The sequence below is a fragment of the Cyprinodon tularosa genome, unplaced genomic scaffold, assembly GCF_016077235.1.
Source record: "Cyprinodon tularosa strain WSP-4 unplaced genomic scaffold, ASM1607723v1 ctg116, whole genome shotgun sequence".
Lineage (NCBI taxonomy): Eukaryota > Metazoa > Chordata > Actinopteri > Cyprinodontiformes > Cyprinodontidae > Cyprinodon > Cyprinodon tularosa.
In genome coordinates this window covers 1,099,937-1,123,112 of record NW_024037959.1, presented here as the reverse complement: position 1 = coordinate 1,123,112, position 23,176 = coordinate 1,099,937, and the positions used below count along the sequence as shown (strand labels likewise).

The following is a 23,176-nucleotide window of genomic DNA, read 5'->3' as shown; positions in this document are numbered from 1 at the left end:
GGTGTCCTGATAAAACTTTTTTTTTTTCTCGATATGGTACCGATATTGCAATTTTCAGAATCAGTCGATACCAAGATTGACCCGATACAATACTCAAATAGGGAACAAAGGTGAACAAAAAAAATGTAAGAAAACCAACTGACCCAATTAAAATTAACCAATGAGTTACACAAACTTTACAGAAGCACAGAGTTTCCATCAGCATGAAAATATTGGGGATTTTAGATGCCAGCTGATAAAACCTAATATTAGTTTTTAGATTAAAATTGGACTGTTTATGATCTGTGCTTCTATGTCCCATTAATGTCTGTTTCTGTATCTTGATCCCCCCTGACGGCGCTGCTAAAAGGCCACTCACACTGACCCTCGCTTTGCTGCAGGCTCCGTCCTTTTAAAAAGGGGTGTTTCTTCTCCACTGTCACTGCATGCATGCTCAGTGTGAGGGATTGATGCAACGACACAATGCAAACTAAATGTCTGCTGTTGCTATATGCTCAATAAGGAGGAGCAAATTCTGCAAAGCAATGACTGGATGAAATCAGCTGGGTTTCCTCAGAACTCTGTATAATTTGATTGAATTTTCTCTGTAAAATGCTTTGAGATAACAATTACTTCAAACTGTTGCTATATAAATAAACTGAATTGAATTAAGCTGAATGATCTAATCATTAAATCAAACCCAACATTTGTCCACAACAAGAAGAAACCATACAATCCCAAGAGAGACCTTTCTGTATATGGTCTGGCTTCTTTAACTAAGCAACTCAAACTTTTAATACGGAAGTGATGGTTCTAAGAAACATTACAATGTATAAACAGTTATTTAAAACCCCTGATGGCTGTATTTGTAGCATATGTATGGTTTTCTATGTTTTGCAAAATTATCAATAATGTGCATTGTTTTTTTTCCACCGATCTGATCATCAAAAAAAGACTTAAAATAAAATAAAATGTGTAAAGTTAAATTTAAGCTTTGCAAGAGATGCAGCAAATATGAAATATGGTGTTCTGTCTAGGTGAGAGAGAATTTGCCTTTTTGACCAATTATAAAAGAAAACCAACACTAAAATTAACATAAAGAAACTTTATACACTGGAAAAGCGTGCTAGCTACATAATGCTGTTTGTATGCTTTATTCAAACAGAGATAAGGAACCTTGCCGAATTTATTAAAAAAAAAAAAAAAAACTCCAAACTGGGAATCTTTTTCTTTTTCAGACAATCTTTTTCAGGGTTAAAAATTTTAAGTTTATCCAACTGAGAAAAAGCTGTGAACAATAACCAGAATTCAACCCTGTAGATGATCAAAGCTAGTAGAGGCATGACTGTAATCACAGCTAACAGAGAGGCAGGCAATAGTTTTATATGTACATTTATAGAAAAAAAAAAAACAATTTAAAATCTTACATTATTTTCCATCCACTTGATAACATCCCATAAAAAACACACCAAGGTTGTAATTTAATCAAATCTGGAAACATTTAAGGGGTGCAAATACTTTTGGCAGCTAAACTTCTGACTTAAAGCAAATGAGCCGAAGCTAATTTTGGAGGTAAAAACATTGTGAACACTTTCATATCTTTTATGCAACTTTTTGTTAAGAATAATTTTGAAATTCACTTTAGTTTCAAACGGAAAGCAGCTTTTAAATTCTGCGTGTAATTTCTGTACCTCCAATCTGAATGGAAAAGTTGATCACTATAAACAGATTTCTGGCAGACATATCAAGTTAAACAGCTTTAAGGTTTCTGTAAAGGTAAATTACAGGTAAATTCTTGTTCACTATCAGCCCTCAAAGAAGGAAGTATAACAAGTTCATACATGTCTATGCTTTTTAAATGTGTGGCAACAGGCTGTTCTTTCCTCAACTTTGCTCCACAAAATCCCTCCATCATTTCTCGGATTGTCCCACCCCTCTGCCCATCTGGTTGGGTCAACAGCGGCAGAGGGTAATTAGCACAGTTTACCTACAGACCATCTGCTGCGTCCACCTGGAAGGACTTAAGCTCCACCACACTAGTTCTAGAAAAAAAAACATTAATAAAAGTAGCGTCTCTCTGTCAAACTCACCCAAAATTTCCAGATTTCAGTAGTGGAAGGATCCATCAGGAAAAAAGGAAATTCATTTAACTTATTTAGTCCACAAGCAGGAGACTGCACCTCCTCCTCTCTGTCTGTGACTCCGTCTCTCACGCTCACACCACGGTAGACACTCAAGTGTTTCTCTGAAGCCTGACTTTTGTTCCACCCTGACCGCTCTGTGCAAATGACTTCAGTGGGACTGCGTCCAGCCCAAATTCCTCCCACTGCAGGCTTCAGCTCACAAAGCCGCACAGACTGAGCAGAACTGACAGCTACAGCAGCCTTCAGGGGCGGAGGAAAATACAACATATGCCCACACTTACACACACTCATTGGCCACGCAGTCATATTTTTGTCTACCACATGTTTGCGTGTGTAACCTTATCTATTGGTGACATATGGGAGTTTTTATCGTGGTTATTCTTCCTCTGGGTGAAGTTGTAGTTCTATGATGGGACAAATGTTGAGACTGACAAGCAGCAAGTGCTGCTCTGGCATGTAATCTCCTCCTCAGCATGCAACTAGAGACACATAGGAAGAATGGATGAGAGAGCAATTGTAGAGTAGATAAAGAGAGATTAAGTGTAGTAACTAAAAATCAATGGAAAGAATATTTACAGTGCCTCTTTAAAGTATTCAGTCGATTAACTTTTTTTTTTTCATCATGAAGTTTCAGACTCATCACATACATGGTATGAATGCCATTATCTAAGAGAATTTGGCACAGGATGTGAAATGGAAGAAAAATTATGTATTTGTTTGAAACATTTATTTTTTGAATAAGACGGTGTGACATGCATTTATATTCACTTCTTTTCATCAATTCTTTGAGAAAGCACCTTTAACAGTAGGGGTGTAAATCACATCCATCATGGCGATTCGATTCAGTATCGATTTCCTGATCCAACGATTCGATTATTTTCGATACTTAAGAATACACCACGATTCGATTCGATTTGATTCGATTAATCGATTAATCGGTTAATTTTTTTCTTATTATTATTTATTTTTATTTTTTTTTTACACCTTACAGGCTAAACAAAGTTTCAAGTTTGAAATAAATCAATGAAAGCTGTAATATCATTATGCATTTTCTTTAGAAACAACAGCAAATAACAGAAGTAGAAAAGTTGCATCAAAAAATACTGCAAAAATACTGCACAATATCAGTGTAATGAGTTCAATGCAATACCTCGGCTCCAGAGAAACTGTCCAACATATTTTTTTAGAATGTAATAAATATATTCAGGAAAGAGAGATGTTGTGTAGAGAGTTAGACAAGAATAAAAATAAACTACATATAAGGGAATTGTTTCAAAGGTCATCTGGGGATGTAGTTTTTGGGGGTATTTTTAATTTTCTAAGAAGAACGGGTATTTTAGGGAGAATATAATAGTTTGTCTGGTCCATACTCCATTCTGGAAGGTGGCGGTAATGCAGCTATAAGTTGTTTGCCAACCGCCATTAAAAAAAAGAAGAAGAAGAAGGCTCCAGAGTGTTGACGTCACCGCCCCTTGAGAGACGCTCCGCTGCATCTCTCCCAGATTGTAGCTGACCGCAGACAGTGCACCAGACAGGAGGCCGGCTAGTTTTGTTTTTATGACCGAAATTGCGGAAAACAACTCGTGAAGTTTGACCCGCTAGAAGATCGAGGTGCGCGAGAACGCTGGGAGCCTTTTTCCAGCTGAATCTCCGCTCTTTTTGCCCCATTGTCCCTCCGTCGTCGGACTAAACTCGCCGCCACTTCCTCATCACCTCGGCCGTATCTAGACCCACAGCGTGTAGCCCAGACCACGCTTCAATACTGAGCATAATTTAAAAATGTCTGTGTGAAGCTTGCGGCAACAAACTGCTGTAAGAGTATAACCAGGAAGCGAGGTAGGAGGGCAAAATAGGTTTAGCGCCACCGCAGCACGGGAGGGAGAATTACACCCAGGAGCAAATGGATAAAAATAGACCGGAGGAAAAAAAAAACATTAATCGATTATCTTGCGGACGTGTCGATGCATCGGATCGTCGGCTTTTGGATCGATGCATCGATACAAAACGATTATTATTTACACCCCTATTTAACAGCACTAACATCTCGATACTAAAATTCTTGCCAATTCTTGTTTCCAAAAAAAAAGCAAAAATGCTCAATCAGACTGAATGAAAAGGGTCACTAAACTTCAATTTTAAAGTCTTCCCAAATATTTCAAAATCATGTGGACAGGGCCGTTTATATAAATGAATGCTTTCATCATGCCCATTTTAGCTTAGCTTTGGCTACTTATCTAAATATGCTCCCCAGCTGGAAGCTGTGCCTTCCCCTGGATCTCAACTCTGATCCAGATTCAAATGGGTTTTCCTCCAGTATTGGTCTGTATTTTGAACCGTTCATCTGCATATCGAACCTGACCAGCTTCCATCTCGCTGCTAAAGAGAAGCAACCCCACAGCATGATGTGGCCACCACTATGCCAAGCTGTGGGGATGCCGCTATATAAAGCAGATGGGTAAGGATAAACTTCCTCCATACATTGCATTTTTTAAGTAAGTTTAAACTTTAGTGTTAACTCAACAGAGAGCCTTCAGAATTTTTGCTATGTCTTCTCTATGGCTTATGGTTAACCGGCACTATTACAGCCTCCCATTGAACAAAGGCTGTGTTCTTGCTAGTCCTTAAAAAAGGACAGATTTTTTGAGTACTAAAAGCTGTCCTGTCAATAGAATCTCCCATCTGAGCTGTGGATCTAATAAGCCCATGTCCAGCTTGTCAGTCAAGGTGGACCGCCATGTAAAAGTGAGTTTGCAGTGTTGCCATAGTCTAAATTATATTATCATATGATTTAACCCTGACATGTTTGCTGTTCTTTCTTCTTTATGATGGAGCTTGTTCATAGATGCCAGAACAGCCAGATGTATGCTGAAATGAAATTACACAGAGGTGTACTTTATTTACAAACTAGGTGATTCTTGTAGGATAATTGATCGTGTTGTCAGAGTTCCCTGAGCTGGCAACAGAAATGCCAAGGTAAATACATTGGCATCCTTCACTTTACAGGGTCTAATTTATAAAAACGTTTTATCATTTACTTCTAATTTGCCGTTTTGTTGTTCATCATGTTGGTTCAAATCATAAAATCCTTATTAAATTAGCTATAGGTTTATAGTTAAAACTAGAGCTGAGAAATTGACTGAATGGCAGAAGCACTGAATTTTGGTCAAAATACATTTAAGAAGAGTTGAACACTGACTTTCTCACTTCAGCCATTTAAGTGACCATCATTTGCTGAAAATAGATTTGCTGCCACACAGAATAAGAAAAAAAAAAGTTGCAGTTTCTAGGTTTCAGATCCATGCATGAAAGCAGAAGTAAGAGCTTCTCAAAACAACAGTAACGATAAAATCCTGCCATAATAAAAAAAAAATGTCAAGGTCATTAAAACAATGATACCCTGGAGAGAAACATCTACATAAATACAGTTTCTACAAAGGAAAATCAAAGCAAAATGTCGATTTGGATGTTAAAAATAAAAAGGTTAAAGTAAAAATCACAGATTTAATTTAGGCAAAATTGTTCAACCCTAGATAAAACATAAACATTGTGGCCAAGTGGTGTATATTTTAATCAAAAAGCAGCAAAAAGCTAAATTAATCAAGCAAGATTAAACTAAGTGATATAAAAACTGAAACCATATGACCCACATATAAGCTAAGCTAGAAACACCTGCCTTGGTACACAAAGCCCAGAGCTGCTAACTGACCTGCTAATTGCTCTGATCAAACACTGAGAAACCTCTGCAGACCGAAGCACCAAACCAGACACCCTCTATGAATCTGAAAAACAAACTAATTCATTTTAATACAGGGCAGGGAAAAGAAAGATAAACCTCTCCAGGTGTACTATTATAAATCACCTTTACTTTTATAGCACTTTTTTCCAAGTCAGGAGATTTGACCAAAGTGCTTTACACTATATCCAATCATTCACCTGTTCACGCTCACACTGATGGCAAGCAATGTTACTTCTAAGCGGCACGCCTACACAATTACAAACTGCTCGCACATTCTCAGCTCATAAAATAAAATTAAACATAAACTGTAAGTCAGTTAGACGTATAAATTTTTTTTCTATATCTTTTTGAATCTGTGTAATATTTATTTTACAACTCAAAAATGAAAATGGGTCTGGTGCATTCAGGCAGTTGTCTGAATGTACACAGATTGAATTGTCCCCCCGAATTACGTTACATGATATGAAGAAACAGAAAAATTTGCTTGCTATACAACATTAAAAAAATAATATATATAAAAAATGGGAATACTTTTATATTCTTTATTCTGTTTTGTTTGGGCTCTTATAGTAGTATCTTAGCCTGTTGGATGTGCAAGCCCGCATAATTAAATAAGCAATATTTAGCTGTTCCTGTTCATGATCTTGCTATTCGCCAATGCAAGTTTCATATATCATCATCAAACAACTTCTTAACAAAAAACATTACATTTAGGAGTTGCATTTGGATGAATATGTTTACTAAAACATTGTCCTTTAAATATTTTCAGCTGCAGGTGCATAAATAAGTAATCCAACAGGAAAAATATGTGGCAGATCAAATTATTTACCAGTCCAGGCTTTCAGAACAATAAAACCACAAGTTTGTAACAGTCCAGCTATCCAGGCACATCTTAAAATGCACCTGTTCACTGTGCAGCACAATGCACCATGTGCTTTTTTAATTTTTTGATAAATTCAAGTACATTAGGAAGGAAAAACAAAAACAGGCCAATTAGCACATTCTCAGATATGGTCGCTGTTGCACGTAGATGTGAGAAGCTAAAGGAGATCTCATAGCTTGTAAATATTCATCTTACATTTCAAGCATCCAGTGCTGATTATGGAGGAAGATTTGTTTTCATGAAGCATAATATAAGCATAAGCATAATATAAACAGCATCCAGAAAGCTGTTTAAGTTGCATATTTGGACAACCATTGGAGAAGTGAAGAGCACAAATGTGAACAATAGATACAACTTAAATGAAGACAGATTTGTTTATATTATAATGGCTTTTCTTATTTGAGATACATTTAATATTAGTAGAAATGCAAAAAACCGAGAGTCACAGTGAGAGACAATGAGTTATAGGAATTTACACTTTATCAAAAGCTTCAGCACACATTTCAATGTGCAAAATGTCAATATGTCTGAAAGGTATTTAAAAAAAAAAAAAAAAATATATATATATATATATATATATACATACATACATACATACATATATACATATATATATATATATATATATATACATATGATAACTTAATGATAACTCACCCACTGTCCTGAAGCTTTGTAGGGGGATCTTGAACTGTTTGTGACACTTCAGATTCCCCAGCTGGGACTTTAGAGGTCACTACAGGAAGGACCTTTGTTGGTTTTTCATATGGCTCTTCTAACTCCTCTTCTTGTAGTGCAGTCTCTGCTCTTGACTCGTTTCGTGGTAAATCTTCTACATGTCCTCTTTCTCTGGTTTCTACCTCATCTCTTGTTGGTTCTGGGGTACCTTTGGTCACTTGAGCAGGTATGAAGATATTAGTCTGCTCTCCTGCCCCTTCAACAGGTTCCCTTTCAGAGTTTAAAAGCTTTTGAGATGATTCTGACTCTAAGGATTTTGGTTTTTCAGATGATTCTTCTTGGATCTCAGCCTTTGTTGTCAGATTGGCTGTATGTTTTGTCGGTTCAGAAGGTATGACCTTTTCTAAAGGTTGAGGAAGATTTACTGGCCTCTGCACAGCACTCAGACATGAGCTCAGTGCTGCCTTTTCTTCTGCTTCTTCTGATGGGACTGTGTCCTCGGATCTGGGTGGAGAAGCTAGCTCCTCACTGGGAGTTAAAAAATCAACCTGAGGAGAGTCCAGAGATGGGAGTGGGCTGGAAAAAGAACAATGGAAGAAGAAAAGGTTAATGGCATTGTTGTTTAAGAGCAAATATGCCAACAAATAACAGAAGTGTTTTGCAGTGGGTTTGTGCCGCCCTGGTGAGGCAGGATATGCAGAAATGTTGAAGGTGTGGTCTGAGTGAGAAGAGGCTCATTCTCTCCCTGGGGATCAGGGACCATGTCACAGCTGATGTCATCCTTTGAATATAATGGGCTGCTTCACTTTCATTAGAGTTCAACTGGCAGAGTCATATGACTGAGCTCCTTTCAAATACAAAGTGCAGCTCTGTGTTTACATCCTCATTGACATTCATTGTTACTCTGTGCTACACAATATTGCACCAAACAAGGCCTGAAGATGGTGTTACTTTAAGTTTTATTTAAAAACAAAAATGCTAACAAAAATGTCTACATGGAAGCAAAGACATTAAAAGGGAATAATTCAGATTTCAAATATTATGATTATTATGATGTTCCTTTATGCTATTATCAGTAACCGTTTCTTTTGTAAAAAAAAAAAAAATATATGCATGTTTAGTCATTTTTTGTGTGTGTGTTAGAAACTATACAGGTAATTAAATGATATCAATATAGTAGATAAAAAAATTTTATACATTTTTTTATAAAAATAAATAAGTATCATTAAAGACATCTTGGGACTTCTGTTTGGCAAGACAATGGAGTAGGCACGTGCTAATAGTGCGCCATACGTATTCTTATTTTTCATATTCTCCAGCCCTCATACCTCTCAGCCCTGTGTTTCTTCTGTGGGTCATAACCCTTTGATAATCACTATGCCAGACAAAGTGACCCAAAAATGCCCTCTGAACAACGAAAGCTGCGGACAAGGAGGTTACCAGCGCTACTGCTCCTGGGCCTGGTCTTGCACTTGACACCCTTACTGCGCTACTTGAGGAACGACAGCAAAAGCTGTTGGATAATTTTAAGGCATCTTTTGATATAATTGATGCCAAATTGGACCAATATAAAATATCTTTGGACGACCAACAAATCTCTTCACTTGAGCAAGCCTCTGATGACCTAAGCCAGCTGGTCTTGGATTTTGAGAATGCCTGCTCTTTGCTTTGGTACAAATATTATCAAATATTAAGCCCCTTTAACTTACTTTGTGGCACATAACAAGGGTGCCCCTTGAGTGTGGTGCATAGGGTCGCCCTTTACGTGGATGACCTCCTGCTTCACGTTTCTAATCCAGATGTATCACTTCCTCTTGCTTTAGCATTGCCAAGTAATTTAGGCAGTGTCTCGGGCTACAAGCTGAACATCAGTAGGAGTGAACTTTTTCCTATCAATGAAACAGCATGAGCTCCACACTTTACCAATATTAGCTTTAAAGTTAAATTTACATAATTTAATTATCTTGGGGTCACCATCAATAAAAACATTTAAGGTTATTTTAAAGAAAATTTAGTTCTACTACAAAAAATAAAACAATTATTACCACAGTGGTCAACCTTAAATTCTATTAAAATGGTTCTTCTGCCTAAACTTCAATACCTTTTCCAAACCTTACCAACTTTTTTATTTTGGGTTCATTCTTTCAGCAGCTGGATTCTGTTACATCCTCATATAGATCCTTTGGGTTTTTTGAAGGTATACATTATTCAACATTTATAAGGAGGCCTCTCTTTGCCAAACTTTAATTTCTTTCGTCTTGTGCATTGGTCCTTTTACTTTGAAAAACCTGCATGTCCTGACTGGGTCGCAATGGAGTTCTGTCCACACAGCAATATCTCTTTTCTGGCTGTTGACAGCTTGGCTTTGCTTAATGCTTCAGTGTATCTTTTAAAAACCCTGTCATTAAACATTCACTGAAGATATAGGCTCGATTTAGGAGACAATTTGGCCTTTGCATTTTTCCTCTTGCAGTTCTGTTGTTGCTAACCATCGTTTAAAGCCATCTATCCAATTGAGTTTCCAGTGAAAATTAGATAATTCCGGTTTTCACCAAAACTGTATAATTCATTTTGAATATCTACTATACTATAGCATCATTTGCCAAGCTGAAAGACGAATTTAACCTTTTAAACACAGATTTTACCTCCAAGTACGTCATTTTCTCCCTTCTTACTTGCCAAACCTCACATCTACCACAGAGACACTAACAATGGATTTGTTCTGTCATTAAATCCATCATCTTTTTTCTAAGCTGAATTACATAATGCTTGATTTGCTAGTGACGATTCTCAGTCACCCAGGTCATAGTCATTCCAAAAAAAACAACCTTTTTGGGGTACTTGAAGTACTGCTAGAAAACATTCCATAGCATTTTCCTTACTGCTGGCACGTTGTACATTCTTACTCAAATTGGAAGACGCCTCCCCACCTATCTCATTCACAATGCTTGTGCTCTATAATGTCTCATTTAAATCTTGAAAATATTTTGTATTCACCCAAACAATCTCCTGATACATTTAAAAACATTTGGTGCACATTTTTGAGAGCATTTCCAGAATGTGTATGAACAATTTGCCATGTCTGATTGAACACACCTATTCTGTAAAACAGTTAATAGCTTTGTTTTGCATGATAAATTAATAAATTGTTTGCGTTAAAAAAAAGACATAATCTAATCAGTACTGATGATGTAAGAGGTTGTTTTTTTACCTTTTAAAACTAAAAGTAAACTGAATACCTGCCTGGCTCAGAGATCTGGAAGGTCTTTAAAAAGAGAGAGACAAAAGGACTTACTTATTCAATATTGCTTTTGATTATTCTACAGCTATAAACATAAGAGAAAATCCAGGTGGCCTTGATGTATTTCTAGTCTTTAAAGTTATTTATACAGTTGGAGAGACATTAGCAGGCTTTTTTCTCTGCTTCCCAAATTCCTTAATTGAAGAGATTTTATAAAATACAGATGGTCATTTCAGAAACCTTTTTATTCTTTTCAAGAAATTTTAATAAACTGGATTTATCAGGCTACTTCAACACTTTAGATGGGTCATGTTTAAAAAGTAAAATAATTGGACAGAACCTAAACTAATGATAAATTCCATAAAATGCCATCTGGGGTATAAAGTGGCTAAAGTTTTCTCCACTCATTTAGAAGTGGGGCTTAGGCTTTCAAAAGTTAAAAGTTATTATTTGGAGTAATTCCCCTATGTAGGTAATTTGCAAGCTGTATGACAATCAAAAAAACACCTTAACATCAACCTTTTTTTACTTTCACATTAGTATAAAGGTTTTACATATAAAAGATAGTATTCCATTAAGTGTTATAAATTTACTACTTAAGTGAGGTGCCAATTTACAAGGTGTAAATCGGATGCCAACTTCAACAATACGTCCTTATTTAAGGCTGCCATATAGCACTGAAGCTACCAACAGCTGGAGCACAGTAATGCAACTTTTGAAAAGCACCTTACATTATGTAATCACAGTGATAAAGTGCTTTAGGGGGAACAGTACTGTGAGAAATATTTAGAGAATCTAACCACAAAAAAAAAAATCGGATCCACCACTTAGTTCCCCATGACCACTAAAATGATCAGCATATTACAATTTTATACACTGTATGAATGTACTCTTGTCTTTACCTGAAGGAATCCTGTGTGCTCACTTGTTTGATCTCAGAAAGTGACACAGCATCTTCGAAGGCTTGTATCCAAATTTTCTCTGGTTCCTGGGATCCTTGAATGGGATCAGAACTCCCTGACACAGCTTGCTCAACAGGAGAGCTGCAGGTAGGAGTCTTTTCAAGAGATTCTGCATCATCTTGAGAAACCGTGGTAGGGGGGATTACTTCAATTCTGTCTTGGGGCTCTGAAAATGCCACCGGATCATAGGGTTCCTCTGACTCATTGGAGGCTGCAGCGATGGTTGAAGGATCAATGATGACATCAAGGCTTGTGTTATGCATCATATTATCACCTATTTCAGCTGCCTTGGCACAACTTACAGCCCCTTCTGAGGAACAAACGTGGATTTCTGTGCTGCTTTGTGGCACCAATTTGTTAGAGAGACTGGAGCATATTCCACCTTTATCATTTAAAATTGAAATCAGTAGTGTTCCTTCATCTTCATCATTGTTATCTTCTTGTCCATCCCCCCGAGTCATCCTCTTTACCATATCTGCCTCGCCTTCTTTTGTGATTTCCTCAACATTAGAGCTTTTTTGGGTTATTTGGACAATTTGGCTTCCATCTGTGTTAGAGCTGATACTGCAGCTTTGAAGCTCTGTATCCTCAATTTCACCCTGTTTGCTTTCTATAGCTAAGGCAGCACTGATGTCCTCTTTCCAAGTTTCTGTTTCCCCAAAAACATCTTGCATTGTGTTAAATCCATTTGGAGAGACATCCTCAGCTCCACTTGCACTAGGGATCCCATGATCATTTTGGCTGACGTTTGATGAAACTGAGAGAGGGATAGGTAAAGCTTCCAGTTTCCTCGTAGCAAACTCGACAGATGCTGTATGTTTTAATATTTCAGATGTACTATGCGGGCCCACGTTAGTTGTCTGGTTTGGCTTTATTTTTTGATCCAAATCATTTAGCTCTACACCAGGATCTTTACTCAGATATAATCTCTGCTCAATCTCATCTATTTGAGAGCAAACACCTACTTTCCCTGAGTAAACTGATGCCATTCCTTCTGCAGGACTTAAATTTGAATCTACAGGAAAAACAGATGGCACCTCTTCCCTCACGACTCCTGGCAAATCCAACAACTCATCCTTTTTTTCTAATGCAAACAAACTCTGAACAGAGCCATCTCCCTCCTGCTGAGCTACAGTCTGAGTCCAAATGCAAGCCTCTTCTTTATCTTCAGCAGGTCCCCCAAGCAGCTCTTCTTTGGAATGTGTGGATCTCAGACACTGCTCCATTTGCTCTGGTTCTTGAGAAATGATGTTTACTTCTTGCAACATCGAGAAATGGTCAAAAGTTGGCCTAGGATCTGGTGCAACGTCAATATGAAAGCATTCCGGCAGTGCTGGGACAGTTTGGCTCAAATCCTGGTCATAAACAGTCAGAGCTTCAGCACTTAACTCTAACTCTGGAGGTAAAAACCCATCAGAGGTTTTGCTGGGAGATAAGAAGGAAGATTGATCTTTACATTTAGATGGAAAGCTCCCGTTCCTTTTCTCTTTATTTGCTATTTCTGTAGGTGTTGATTCAGTCTTTGGCTCATTGTGTTTATACTGGGGCTGCAGAATTCCCGTTTCCATAAAAACACCATTATTCTGCTGCTGCAGCGTTAGGTCTGTCTTTCCTGTCTGCTGTCTTGTATCTGCTCCTTCCTCTTGATTATTCATTGTTACGTTTTCATTTAGCTTCTTTTCCTCTCCCATACTATTATCTTCAATATTAATATATGTCTCATTGGTAGGGCAGTTTATACACACTATGTCATCTCTATCAGACATTTCACTGCTAGCAGAGCCTGGCTCTTTGTGACATGTCCAAATTGCATTATCAGATCCTTCCTTTGACAGTTCATCATCTGCAGCTGAACCCTGGTTTGCAAGAGTCAAATTTTCCACTTGTGAAGAACCTAAACTCCTGGCGTGAGACATCGGGAGTTTATTTCCATTCTTCAGATCCTGAGGAGTTTCATCTGTTTTAAAACTAATGCTACTGTGGTTTAGATCATCTTCTAAAGAACTTATGTTAATTTCATCTCCCTTATTCATAGTCACCTTTCTAGAAACACTGGTGGTGTTCCCATTAGCATTGTGACTATCTGTGTGCTCTGGAAAAGAGATATCACAGCCAGTGAGAAACTCCAAGTGACTAGGAATAAGACTTGAAGACAAAGGTACCCTAGTAGACTCCATGACATCAGCGAAGAGTAGGCCAGTTTTAGGGGTCACGTCTGAGTAGCAGGATGGCTGAGAGGTGGTTTCAGGAGACTTTGATTCAGTGCAGATTGAGGGGTCGGCTTTAGCTTCTGAAACAGGAGCAGTATCGGTGTCAAAAAGCTCCTCAGGAAGGGTTACATTTTTGCAGGTAAAATCCTCAGATGAAGCATTTTGGCTCTCTTCCTTTTCTTTAAGGGTTACAGCAAAATCTTGATTTAAGGATGAGTCGCTTTCACCTGAATTTTTAGATTCATTCTCAAGGTGACAAACTTGGTTACCAATCTCCTTCACCAATGTTGGGGACAAAATCTGTTTTGTGCATCCAGTGGCATTAGACTTAGCATTTTCCTCTGAGTCTACTGCATTTTCATGGTGGTCATGACGTGAGTGATCTAAGTCAATAAATTCGTTGATATTTCCTTTACCAAATTTGGCTTCCTCTGGTTGTTCTTGAATATTTGAACAATGTATAACTGCTTCATCCACAGCTGTTGCTACATGTGTGGGTGTTTCTGGATCCTTGAAGCTGAGGAAATTGGGGAAGGTGTAGCTGGCTTCTGTCACAGGATTGTACAATGTTTCATGAACAGTCAAAGGAGGCAGAGAGGCACAGTCCAAACCTTGAACCAATATTTCCTTAGCGGTATCAGAAGAGCTGTTTTTAAGATTAACATCATCTGCAAAATGAACTCTGTTGTTACCTCCACGGGTGCCACACAGAAGGACAACACTTCCAGTCAAGTTGGGGCTACTGCTCACCCTCTGGCTATTGGCTGTGCTTTTTGCTGTCCTCTCCTCTGTGCTACGAGGTCCAACCTGTTGATCAGAATTGGCTTGTTCCTCACGTTGGAAGACATGATCGCGGTTATTCTCCATGACCAGTGATGGCTGAATAGGTTGTGTAAAAGGCAGAGCTTCCTCTCGAACCAGTTCTTGCATTAGTCCAGTCTTTTTCCCAGCGTCTGTATTGCTCTGCTGCACAGGGTAAGAGGGAAGAGGTAAAACTGTCACGTCATCCTGTTTGTGATAGAAATGCTTCTCTTCAGAGCCCTCAGGGATGGTACCGATCAGCTCAACACAGCACTGTGACTTCAGCTGTGACTTGGCAACATCACTGGGCGGACTTGCTCCTCTCTTGACTGATGACACCCCTCCAGCAAAGCCTTTTGGCTGGCTGAGTAAATTGTGCTTCCCAGCAAACCCTCCTTTCTCTCCCACCTCTCCTCCTCCTCCCCCTTCCTCCGTTACTCCCAATTGTTCAACACTGAGAGCTTGGAAATCGGAACCAAAATGATCAGTACAGCATTTTAAGCTTGGCATCGTCTTTTCTGCATCCTTCTCTTCAGCTGGTGAGAACTCTGCCTCAATGCTTCGAATGCACGCCTCTCCCGGTCCTTTAATTTCTGCTTCAGCCAAGTTATGGGGCATTTTGCTGCTGCAGCTCTCCTCACGTGCAGTCCCCCCCTCTCTGGCTGAGAGTTGAAGCGTGCGACTTCCCTGAGAGCAGATTAATGAGACCTGGCAGGGGCTCTCCAGGAGTTTGTCTCTGTTCACATCCGCAGAGCCAAGATACTCTCCTCTTCCTCCCCGTTTGCCTTCTCTTGCGCCTTTCTCACTCTCAGCAACTGCTACTGTAGCCACCCTCTCCTGTACATCACAGCTCACACTTTCTCCCTCTCTTTTGCTTTCTATCACTTCTGACAGTGTGGGTGTTGTCAGTGGCAACGCATTAACCACTATTAAAGCTTTTCCAAGGCCACTATCCACGCAACTGTCTCCCACACAAGCTCTGCTGTTGGAGAATAGGCTTTGATCCTCCTCTGTGAGTATTTTTGTTTCTGTAGTAACTATAGCTTCCTGCATCTGTCCATCCAACTCTCTTTCACTGGAATCAGCATGTCCAGTAACTGCAGTTTGATTTGTTTCTGGTGTTGTATTGATGACATTTTCTTCTTTGGTTACACATTCATCACATTTTGTGTTATGATTAATAGAATTCTCAGCATCCAAATTGTCAGGCTTATCTGATTGATGGGTCTTCTGTGAAAGGGCCTGCATAGAGATTAATGAACAAGCTGTGATATTAAGATTTTCTACACTACTTTGAGGGGAGGACTTCAGCATTCCTCCAGGACTCAGCTGCTGCTCATAATGAGTCTGTTCCCCACAAGTCAGTGGCGTAGTGTCTAGCTCTGACACTGGTGTAGAAACTGCTGCTAAATCTGTGTAAGTGCAAACATCCAATGGTGACAGGGTCTGTGTTTCAATTTCAGACTCCTGTGCTTTTGCTTTCTGTTCCCTCTCGGCTCTTTTTTCTGTCTTTTTCTTTTTCCTATGTTTCTTTTTCTTAAATTCTTTGCTTTGTCCAACCTGCTTCTCTGAATTTGACTTTGACTGATTATCCTTACTTTGCTTGTCGGTTTCTTTCTGTGCTCCTGTTGGTGCTAAATATAATAATTCTGAGTTAGGATCATCATTGCAAACATTGATATCAATCTCATCACTTGCATTTTTTTCCGATGAGGCTATCGTTTCTACTTTTCCACCTGGGACTTCTTTCATTTCTGTGCAAGAATCTCTTGAGGTATTTATCTCAGTAGTGCTACTTAAACAAACATCTTTGTTTAAGGTCTCCAAGGCTCTCAGGTCTTTTGGAGATTCTTTATTTGTAACTAATAATTCTTTCTGTTCATTCATCCCCGTTCCTACTTCAAGCTCTGAACATCTCTTCAGACACTGATTTGCTTCTACTTCCATTTCTGTTTCTATGTTCTCTGTGTTATTCTCAGTCCCTAGAATGTAATCCCTAAAACTAAACACAACTGTATCCATCTGACTGTTGGCTGCCTCAATATTTCCATGTGTACTCTCGTTTCCATGGCCCCCGTTGCCACACACTGGCTGGACTGCGACTGGAAGTGGCGAGAATGACTTGCCAGAGTCATTAACCATAACCTCCCCTGTTGCCTTCCCTACAACATCCTGAGTCTTGTCAGACTCTATAGAGTCAAGCATTCCCAGTGACACCATTTGTTCTTCGCATTCTTGGAAGGCCATTTGGAGTTCCTGGTCAGAGAACTTGGTCAGGGAAGGTGTCAGGGGTCCCAGCTGAAGTGAAGCCTGGACATCTGGGATTACTGGCAGGATGCCATCAGGCCTGAGATGAGGGCAGGGTGACACAGTTAGGACGACACAGAAAGACAGCTGCTCATTCCACGATGCCATCTAGCACTGCTATTAACACAGCACAAGTCCATGCGCAGCAAAAACAAAATCCGGTTGCCTTCGAGATGCCTGGGATGGTCATTTCTGGGAAAAACCTAAAAACCAAGCCTTTTTTTTTACCAGGCTGAAACACAACAAAATATCTTTAATTTGATCAAATTAGTTCTTACATAACCTTATTGCCTCCCAGGCTAAAGATGCAACATCAATAGTTTCAAAGTGTTCATTCATTTGCACTCAGAAATCCCCTAGTAAACCGTAAAAATGTTGCCAGTGTTTGTTGTGGATTCATGCAGACATGCTTCTGGCAGAATGGCACAATTAAATTTTAACCAATATCTTTTCTTTTTTCAAATATCAACAGAGATCAACTAATCGGTAACTAAAATACCCTAAAAGAGGAAGTACTAATTACACTCTTCTGTGTGACTGATGTTGCTGGGTGAACAGTGAACTGTTTTCTTAGAATAATGCCAGAGGAAGGACACGAAAGAAACAAGCTACTTGAAAGAAATGAGTTTTTTCTTCATGTTAAAACATGTCTACATTTAATTTAGATTGTTGCTTAATCGTAGAAGTTATAAGGAGAAAATTATATAAATGAATTAAGAAATAAATATCAATGTAACATGAAATAAATCAAAACATGAAATGTACCATTTGTCTATTTAAAGCAACACTAAGTTTTGTCTCTAGTATTAGGAAGATTTGAGATACATCAAAGGATTTTTTTAAGGTCAATATACAACACTTGGCGTGTACTGATGCTTGATGCACACTGCCTTTCTCAAAAACTACCCCATGTAACTTGAGAAGGTTAGATCCATCACTGAAATGGCTAAAAGTTATGCAGTGTTGCTTTAAAAAATCATTAAATACAGAAATTTAACTCAAAATAAATAAATGTATCATTAAAGTTCTAATTTAACAATTAATTGTACAATTATATCATAAAATACTCAAATATGTAATTGTTAAATTATGAAATATACAATTAAAATAATTGAAAATAGCTTAAAAATGATGATTAAATAATTAACTGGGTTTTTTTTTATAAGGCAAATAGACTTGAAATTACTTCCCTCTGAATTAATGTATTAATTACTTCACAAAGTAATTCCAGGCAATTTCTTCTTAGTTTGCTTTTTACACTGAGGTTTGTATTTTCGTTGGAAAATGTAGATATAACATCAAACCATGTTGAACTTGATTTATCTACAAACCAGTTAAGCAACTCCAGCCAAGTATATAAACTAGTTTGGTCTGAAATAACTTCAATAACTCATAAGATAGCTCCAGCGGTCCAGTGTGGAGGAACTTGCTACAGACTTCACACTTTAGCAATTTTAGTCTGCCCAATGAGTAAGACGACTTCTTTGTTACTATTTTATTACTTAATATTGGTTTGTTTTATGGTACATTCATTCATTTTCATGGTACACTGACAGCTATTTATCTTCTATATATATTTATTCATTCATTCATTTAATCCCCTCCGTTCAATCCTCCATATTTAAAGACTGGGTGTCATTCAAGCAGATGCTAAAAAGTCCAAGCAAAGCTTCTGTTATATCATTGTTTTATCTGTTTAATAGGAAATACATACAGCCTGCTGATAATCCTTAGTAATGCTAACTACACTAATCCCTAGGATAAGATCCTAACAATGCTTTAAAACATCAATTATGCGAGAGAACAGTCACTTAAAAGCTTTTTATCAAATAAAATCCAAGTTAAACTACTTGGATTATTTGACTAAAATGTAACAAAATATTAAAATACATGGGAATACTTCTGCAAAGTGTTATACATTACTAATTAGAATGGTTTTTAAGAGACATCATAAAAAGTCTCAAGTTGCTTATGGTGAAGTGTTTTTATTGTATTATCAAACTTTGTTCACTTCAAATATTTAAGAATCATATACAATGTCCCTCATTTTACTATGTCAGGCAGGGCTTCAATCCATCATCAAAAATGGAAGAGTATGTCTCATCTACAAAACTACAGACTAAAGCAACATGGCTGTCTAACTAATTAATTAGATTTTAATAGTTAAATCTGATCTACCATATACTTTTGTTTAGTGCATAAACAAATGATAAAATTGTCAAATAAAAAACTGGAGATTGTCCTAAATTAGCTTTTAATATCTCAAATATAACTTTATATAAAGTATCGTAATTATCAATCCGTTTTCCTATTTTAGAGTGGATAAAGTCCTGATTTTAATTCTGTAAATTACCTTCACCTTTTATGGAAATTCTATAATTAACGTCTTACAGTGTATTATTAAAGAAAAAAGCTATAGGAGGTCCTGTTTTAAGTTTTGCACATAAAGCAGGGGACAAACAAAAATGGAAGAAAATGATTTAGTCAGAAAAGATAAAAAGCTTTTTCTTTTTGCCAACCTAACACTGGAGGTAAACCGCTTAAATACCCTAAAGAACTTGCCCTAAATGTACCACATAATTCAAGTCATGGTGTAATTGAAATAAGTAAATCCAATCAATATTGCCTTAATCATCTAACTTTGAATGAGTGATCTTCTTGTTAAAGCTCTCAAGAGAACTCAGCAACAGTTTTATTTTTGAAGTGACTTCAAAGATTACATCTTAAAGGTAAGGGTCTTTTGTGTCAGGCAGATGTCCTACCCAAGTCACTGGATCACTTTTAATTAGAAGAACAAGAATTACAAGGCTGTGTCTCAATTATTTGCCTATTTTCTTTTCTTTTTTTGTGCTTGGGTTTCATCTTTCTGAAATGTCTGGTACATTTAAATATGTACATATTCCTTTACTTTTTTAACATGATACTAAAAACAACTGATCTGATATTCATTTCTATACATAAAAACATTGGGAACCATAAAAACGGCTCTTAAAACAAGTTGCCTTATGCATATCCACAGAAGCCAAGGCATTTCTTTGCCTTTAATTTGCACTAAGTTTAAGATGGAGTCCTATAAATGCAAAAATCCCTGTCTGCATCAAAACAAGATAATTATTATTCCTTTCATCTGATTGCAATCCTTGTATCCTTGCAAACACATCCTCTCCTTCAGTATGCTGCTCACTAACAAACCTGTCATTCAAGCCTGCATCTAATTCTCTTGGCACTTTGTACTAAAGGGTGGAGCAGTAAATAAACTCTAGCGTTTCCAGCAGACAGGAGCGAAAATGATTTCTGCCACGCCTGGAAAAAGAGCAAAGCAAATGTCTTCATCTTTCACACTAATAAGTCTCCAGTGAGTAAGAAAAAAAAAAACTGGATTATATTCTTTACCGTTTTAATTGTTTATTTATCCACTACAGCATTACAGGATTTGTAGTGCAGCTTGAGACTGTCAGTTAATATCAAAGCCATAACATAGTCAAAAATTAATGGCAGATGAGTCACCTTATCATGAAGAAATTAATCATTACACACAGAAATCAGGCAGCACCATAGCAATAACATCATGGCGATCAGGCACGAGTTAGAAATATTAAATCAAATCCAAGCGCATGATTTTTAACTCCATGATCTCATTTACAGCTGACCAAAGTCATGTGGTACCTTCCATCTAAAACCAGCAGTGATCCACCGACATCCATGTTATGCTGCAGGCCCACCAGCAGGGGGTTCACCTGTTCACATTTTCTCCCTTCAGAGCTAGAATGAGCTCTGCTGACAAATAACATGGAGACACACACAGATAGTTATGGAGCTAACTTTAATGTCAACTGAATAACGACGCTTTACCGTATTACTAACAATGCATCCATGTCAACAAAGTAATGCATTTAATATCCAGCAATAAAATGTTGGTAAATATTTGGCGCCAGTAATTAAATATTTCAATCACAATTCACTGAACATGCTTCTTTTTAGATAGACATTTCTCAAGCAGTAAAAGTATTAACAGTATTTTGTTTCTCTGTACATTTGTCAGTTCACCAACTGTTTGGTAAAAGTGTAAACATAAAGGGTGCAACAAAACATGCAGCTAATGAGACCAAAATGACAAGTTAGTGTAACTAAAAAAGATAGACCCTTTCTTCTGAGTAATTGTTTCTATAATATCAGAATGAAATCGAATCAGGTTTTACTGATATATGTATTGCTATTTTCATGTTTGTCTCTATCTGTGGACCTTTTCTTATTTAAAAAAACAAACTGATGTAATTTATTTTGTGTTTTCACAGATTTAAACAGATTTGAAGCTCAGTCTCTAAACAAGGCAGATATTAGAATAGTTAATAGAATGATCTAATGTGGAGCATTTCCAGCCTTAACAGGCTTTAAAAGGTCTCATTTCCAAGTCTTGCTCACGACGTCTTCATATTTGTATGCATTTCACAGTCAATCAGGTCAAAGGCCAGTTTTCTGATTAATTCTGTCCTTAATGATCAATAACTGTCCAGATACCAAAATGAAAGCACTTGGAAAATTAAACAGTATCTGCATAAAGCACGTTTTTACCAAGTACTGACAGCCGACCCTAACAGCTATATTTATTAGTATATTTATGTATAAATATTTATATATATTAAGGACTATAGATAAATCTGATAGAAAAAAAACTAAAATTTTCTTGATTTAGACCTGTTTTGGAAGTTTTTGCAGCTACTTTTGGAGATATCACCTCATCAGTACTTTTATCTTGTGTAGATACTAACTACTATTACATAATATACATTATGTTAAACTAGTGGTGTCCTCTAATACTAGGAAATAAGATTTTTCCAAGTTGCTGATTCAGATATATGAAGACACTCACAGAAGTTGGAAAGTCATCTGAGTTTTCAGAGTTCAATATCCGATATCCAAGCCATGCATATAAATGCGGTGAAAGTTGCAGGTTGCAGCCATTATTCTGGCAGATTGTATCTCATTAAATTAGTGTAAAGTAAAGAACAACCTATATTTGTGAACATGTTGCCTTCTTTTTATATGTTTTTATTTCTGTATAGGCATAGTACCATAATAGCAAATCCTCCAGATCTTCTGATTTCCATCTAGAACCTGATCGTCTCAGATGTGCTGCAGTTTATCAGGTCAGAATTCACTAACAGACAAGCTATGGGATTTGTCAATTTAGTTTTTTCATAATAAAAGTCTTATATTCAGTCCTTTCTTTATTTTACTTTAAACAAGTGCAGCTGGAATAAATACAAAAAGAAAACTATGATTTTATGTGGTTCGGGAAAAAATATGCAAATCAACCTGTCTCTATAAAAACACACTCATTCCCCATTGAATAACAAAAAAGCCCTTTCTTAACAGCATACTGGCCTGAAAAAGATTACAAGCTAATCCAGATCTTTCTACTGGAGCTGTCTGACAACATGAAGTAGGGGAAAGATGTATATCTATAGAAATTTAAAATGGGGAATAAAGTCACCAACAATAATCACTATGGTGTACTACGGTTACAAAGCCATGTTTGGGTGCTGAGACGTCAGCCAACAATGGCCTGAGCAATTATGTGCGAATAAAGGAAAACACACAACACAATTTAACCTTCAACATTTTCAAAATTGCACCAAGAGTAAATAAACAATACATCCATGAGATCACAAAGGAACTTTGAACAAGGTTTAAAGCCCTGCAAAGCCTTGTTTCACAGAATAAAAGTTGTTGAAGGTGTTGAAAATTCAGAGTTAGCCTATTTAACTCTAGGTGGAGTATTTACAACTATACCGAGTGTAAATCAGCTCATGTGTTGGAGTTAATAATCTGTGTAAAATGTGACAGACATCCGCTGTAACTTTTACTCTACATGACATCAATCGCCCGTCATTCTCTGAGAGGTCTTTTTTATTTTTTAACAATATATGTGTAAAATTAACTCTAAAAAAATTTGACACTGGCTATAGAATAAATTTTACACTAATTTGGAGTGGGACCGAATGTTATCTGAAACAGAGTAATATTCAGCCTTATAGGTGTTAAAGTAATGCTTGTTTTTTAACTGTGTGGGTGCCACCAGCAGTAATGCATGAGGTCATTTCATTTTATCAGAAGAATAAGTTTGTTTAATTATTTCTCCCCTGAAAATCCGAACAGACACAAAAACAAAATAACTAACTTAATTAAAAAAAATGAGTCTAGATTTTTCTTCCCAGTGAAACCTGATCTCATT

The 23,176-nt window shown here is 37.2% G+C and overlaps 1 protein-coding gene across 15 annotated transcripts in view; it reads right to left on the bottom strand.

Annotated features, from left to right (window-relative positions):
• Positions 1–23,176, bottom strand: part of tacc2 (transforming, acidic coiled-coil containing protein 2) — a 73,438-nt gene that overhangs the window by 37,338 nt on the left and 12,924 nt on the right. For all 15 annotated transcript variants that reach the window (XM_038307062.1, XM_038307083.1, XM_038307046.1 and 12 more), the window contains 3 exons: positions 20,608–20,715; positions 11,564–16,981; positions 7,400–7,996 (listed from right to left, as the gene is read on the bottom strand). In XM_038307062.1, the coding sequence (XP_038162990.1) occupies positions 7,400–7,996; positions 11,564–16,981; positions 20,608–20,715 (6,123 nt within the window). The remainder of the gene's footprint in view (positions 1–7,399; positions 7,997–11,563; positions 16,982–20,607; positions 20,716–23,176) is intronic.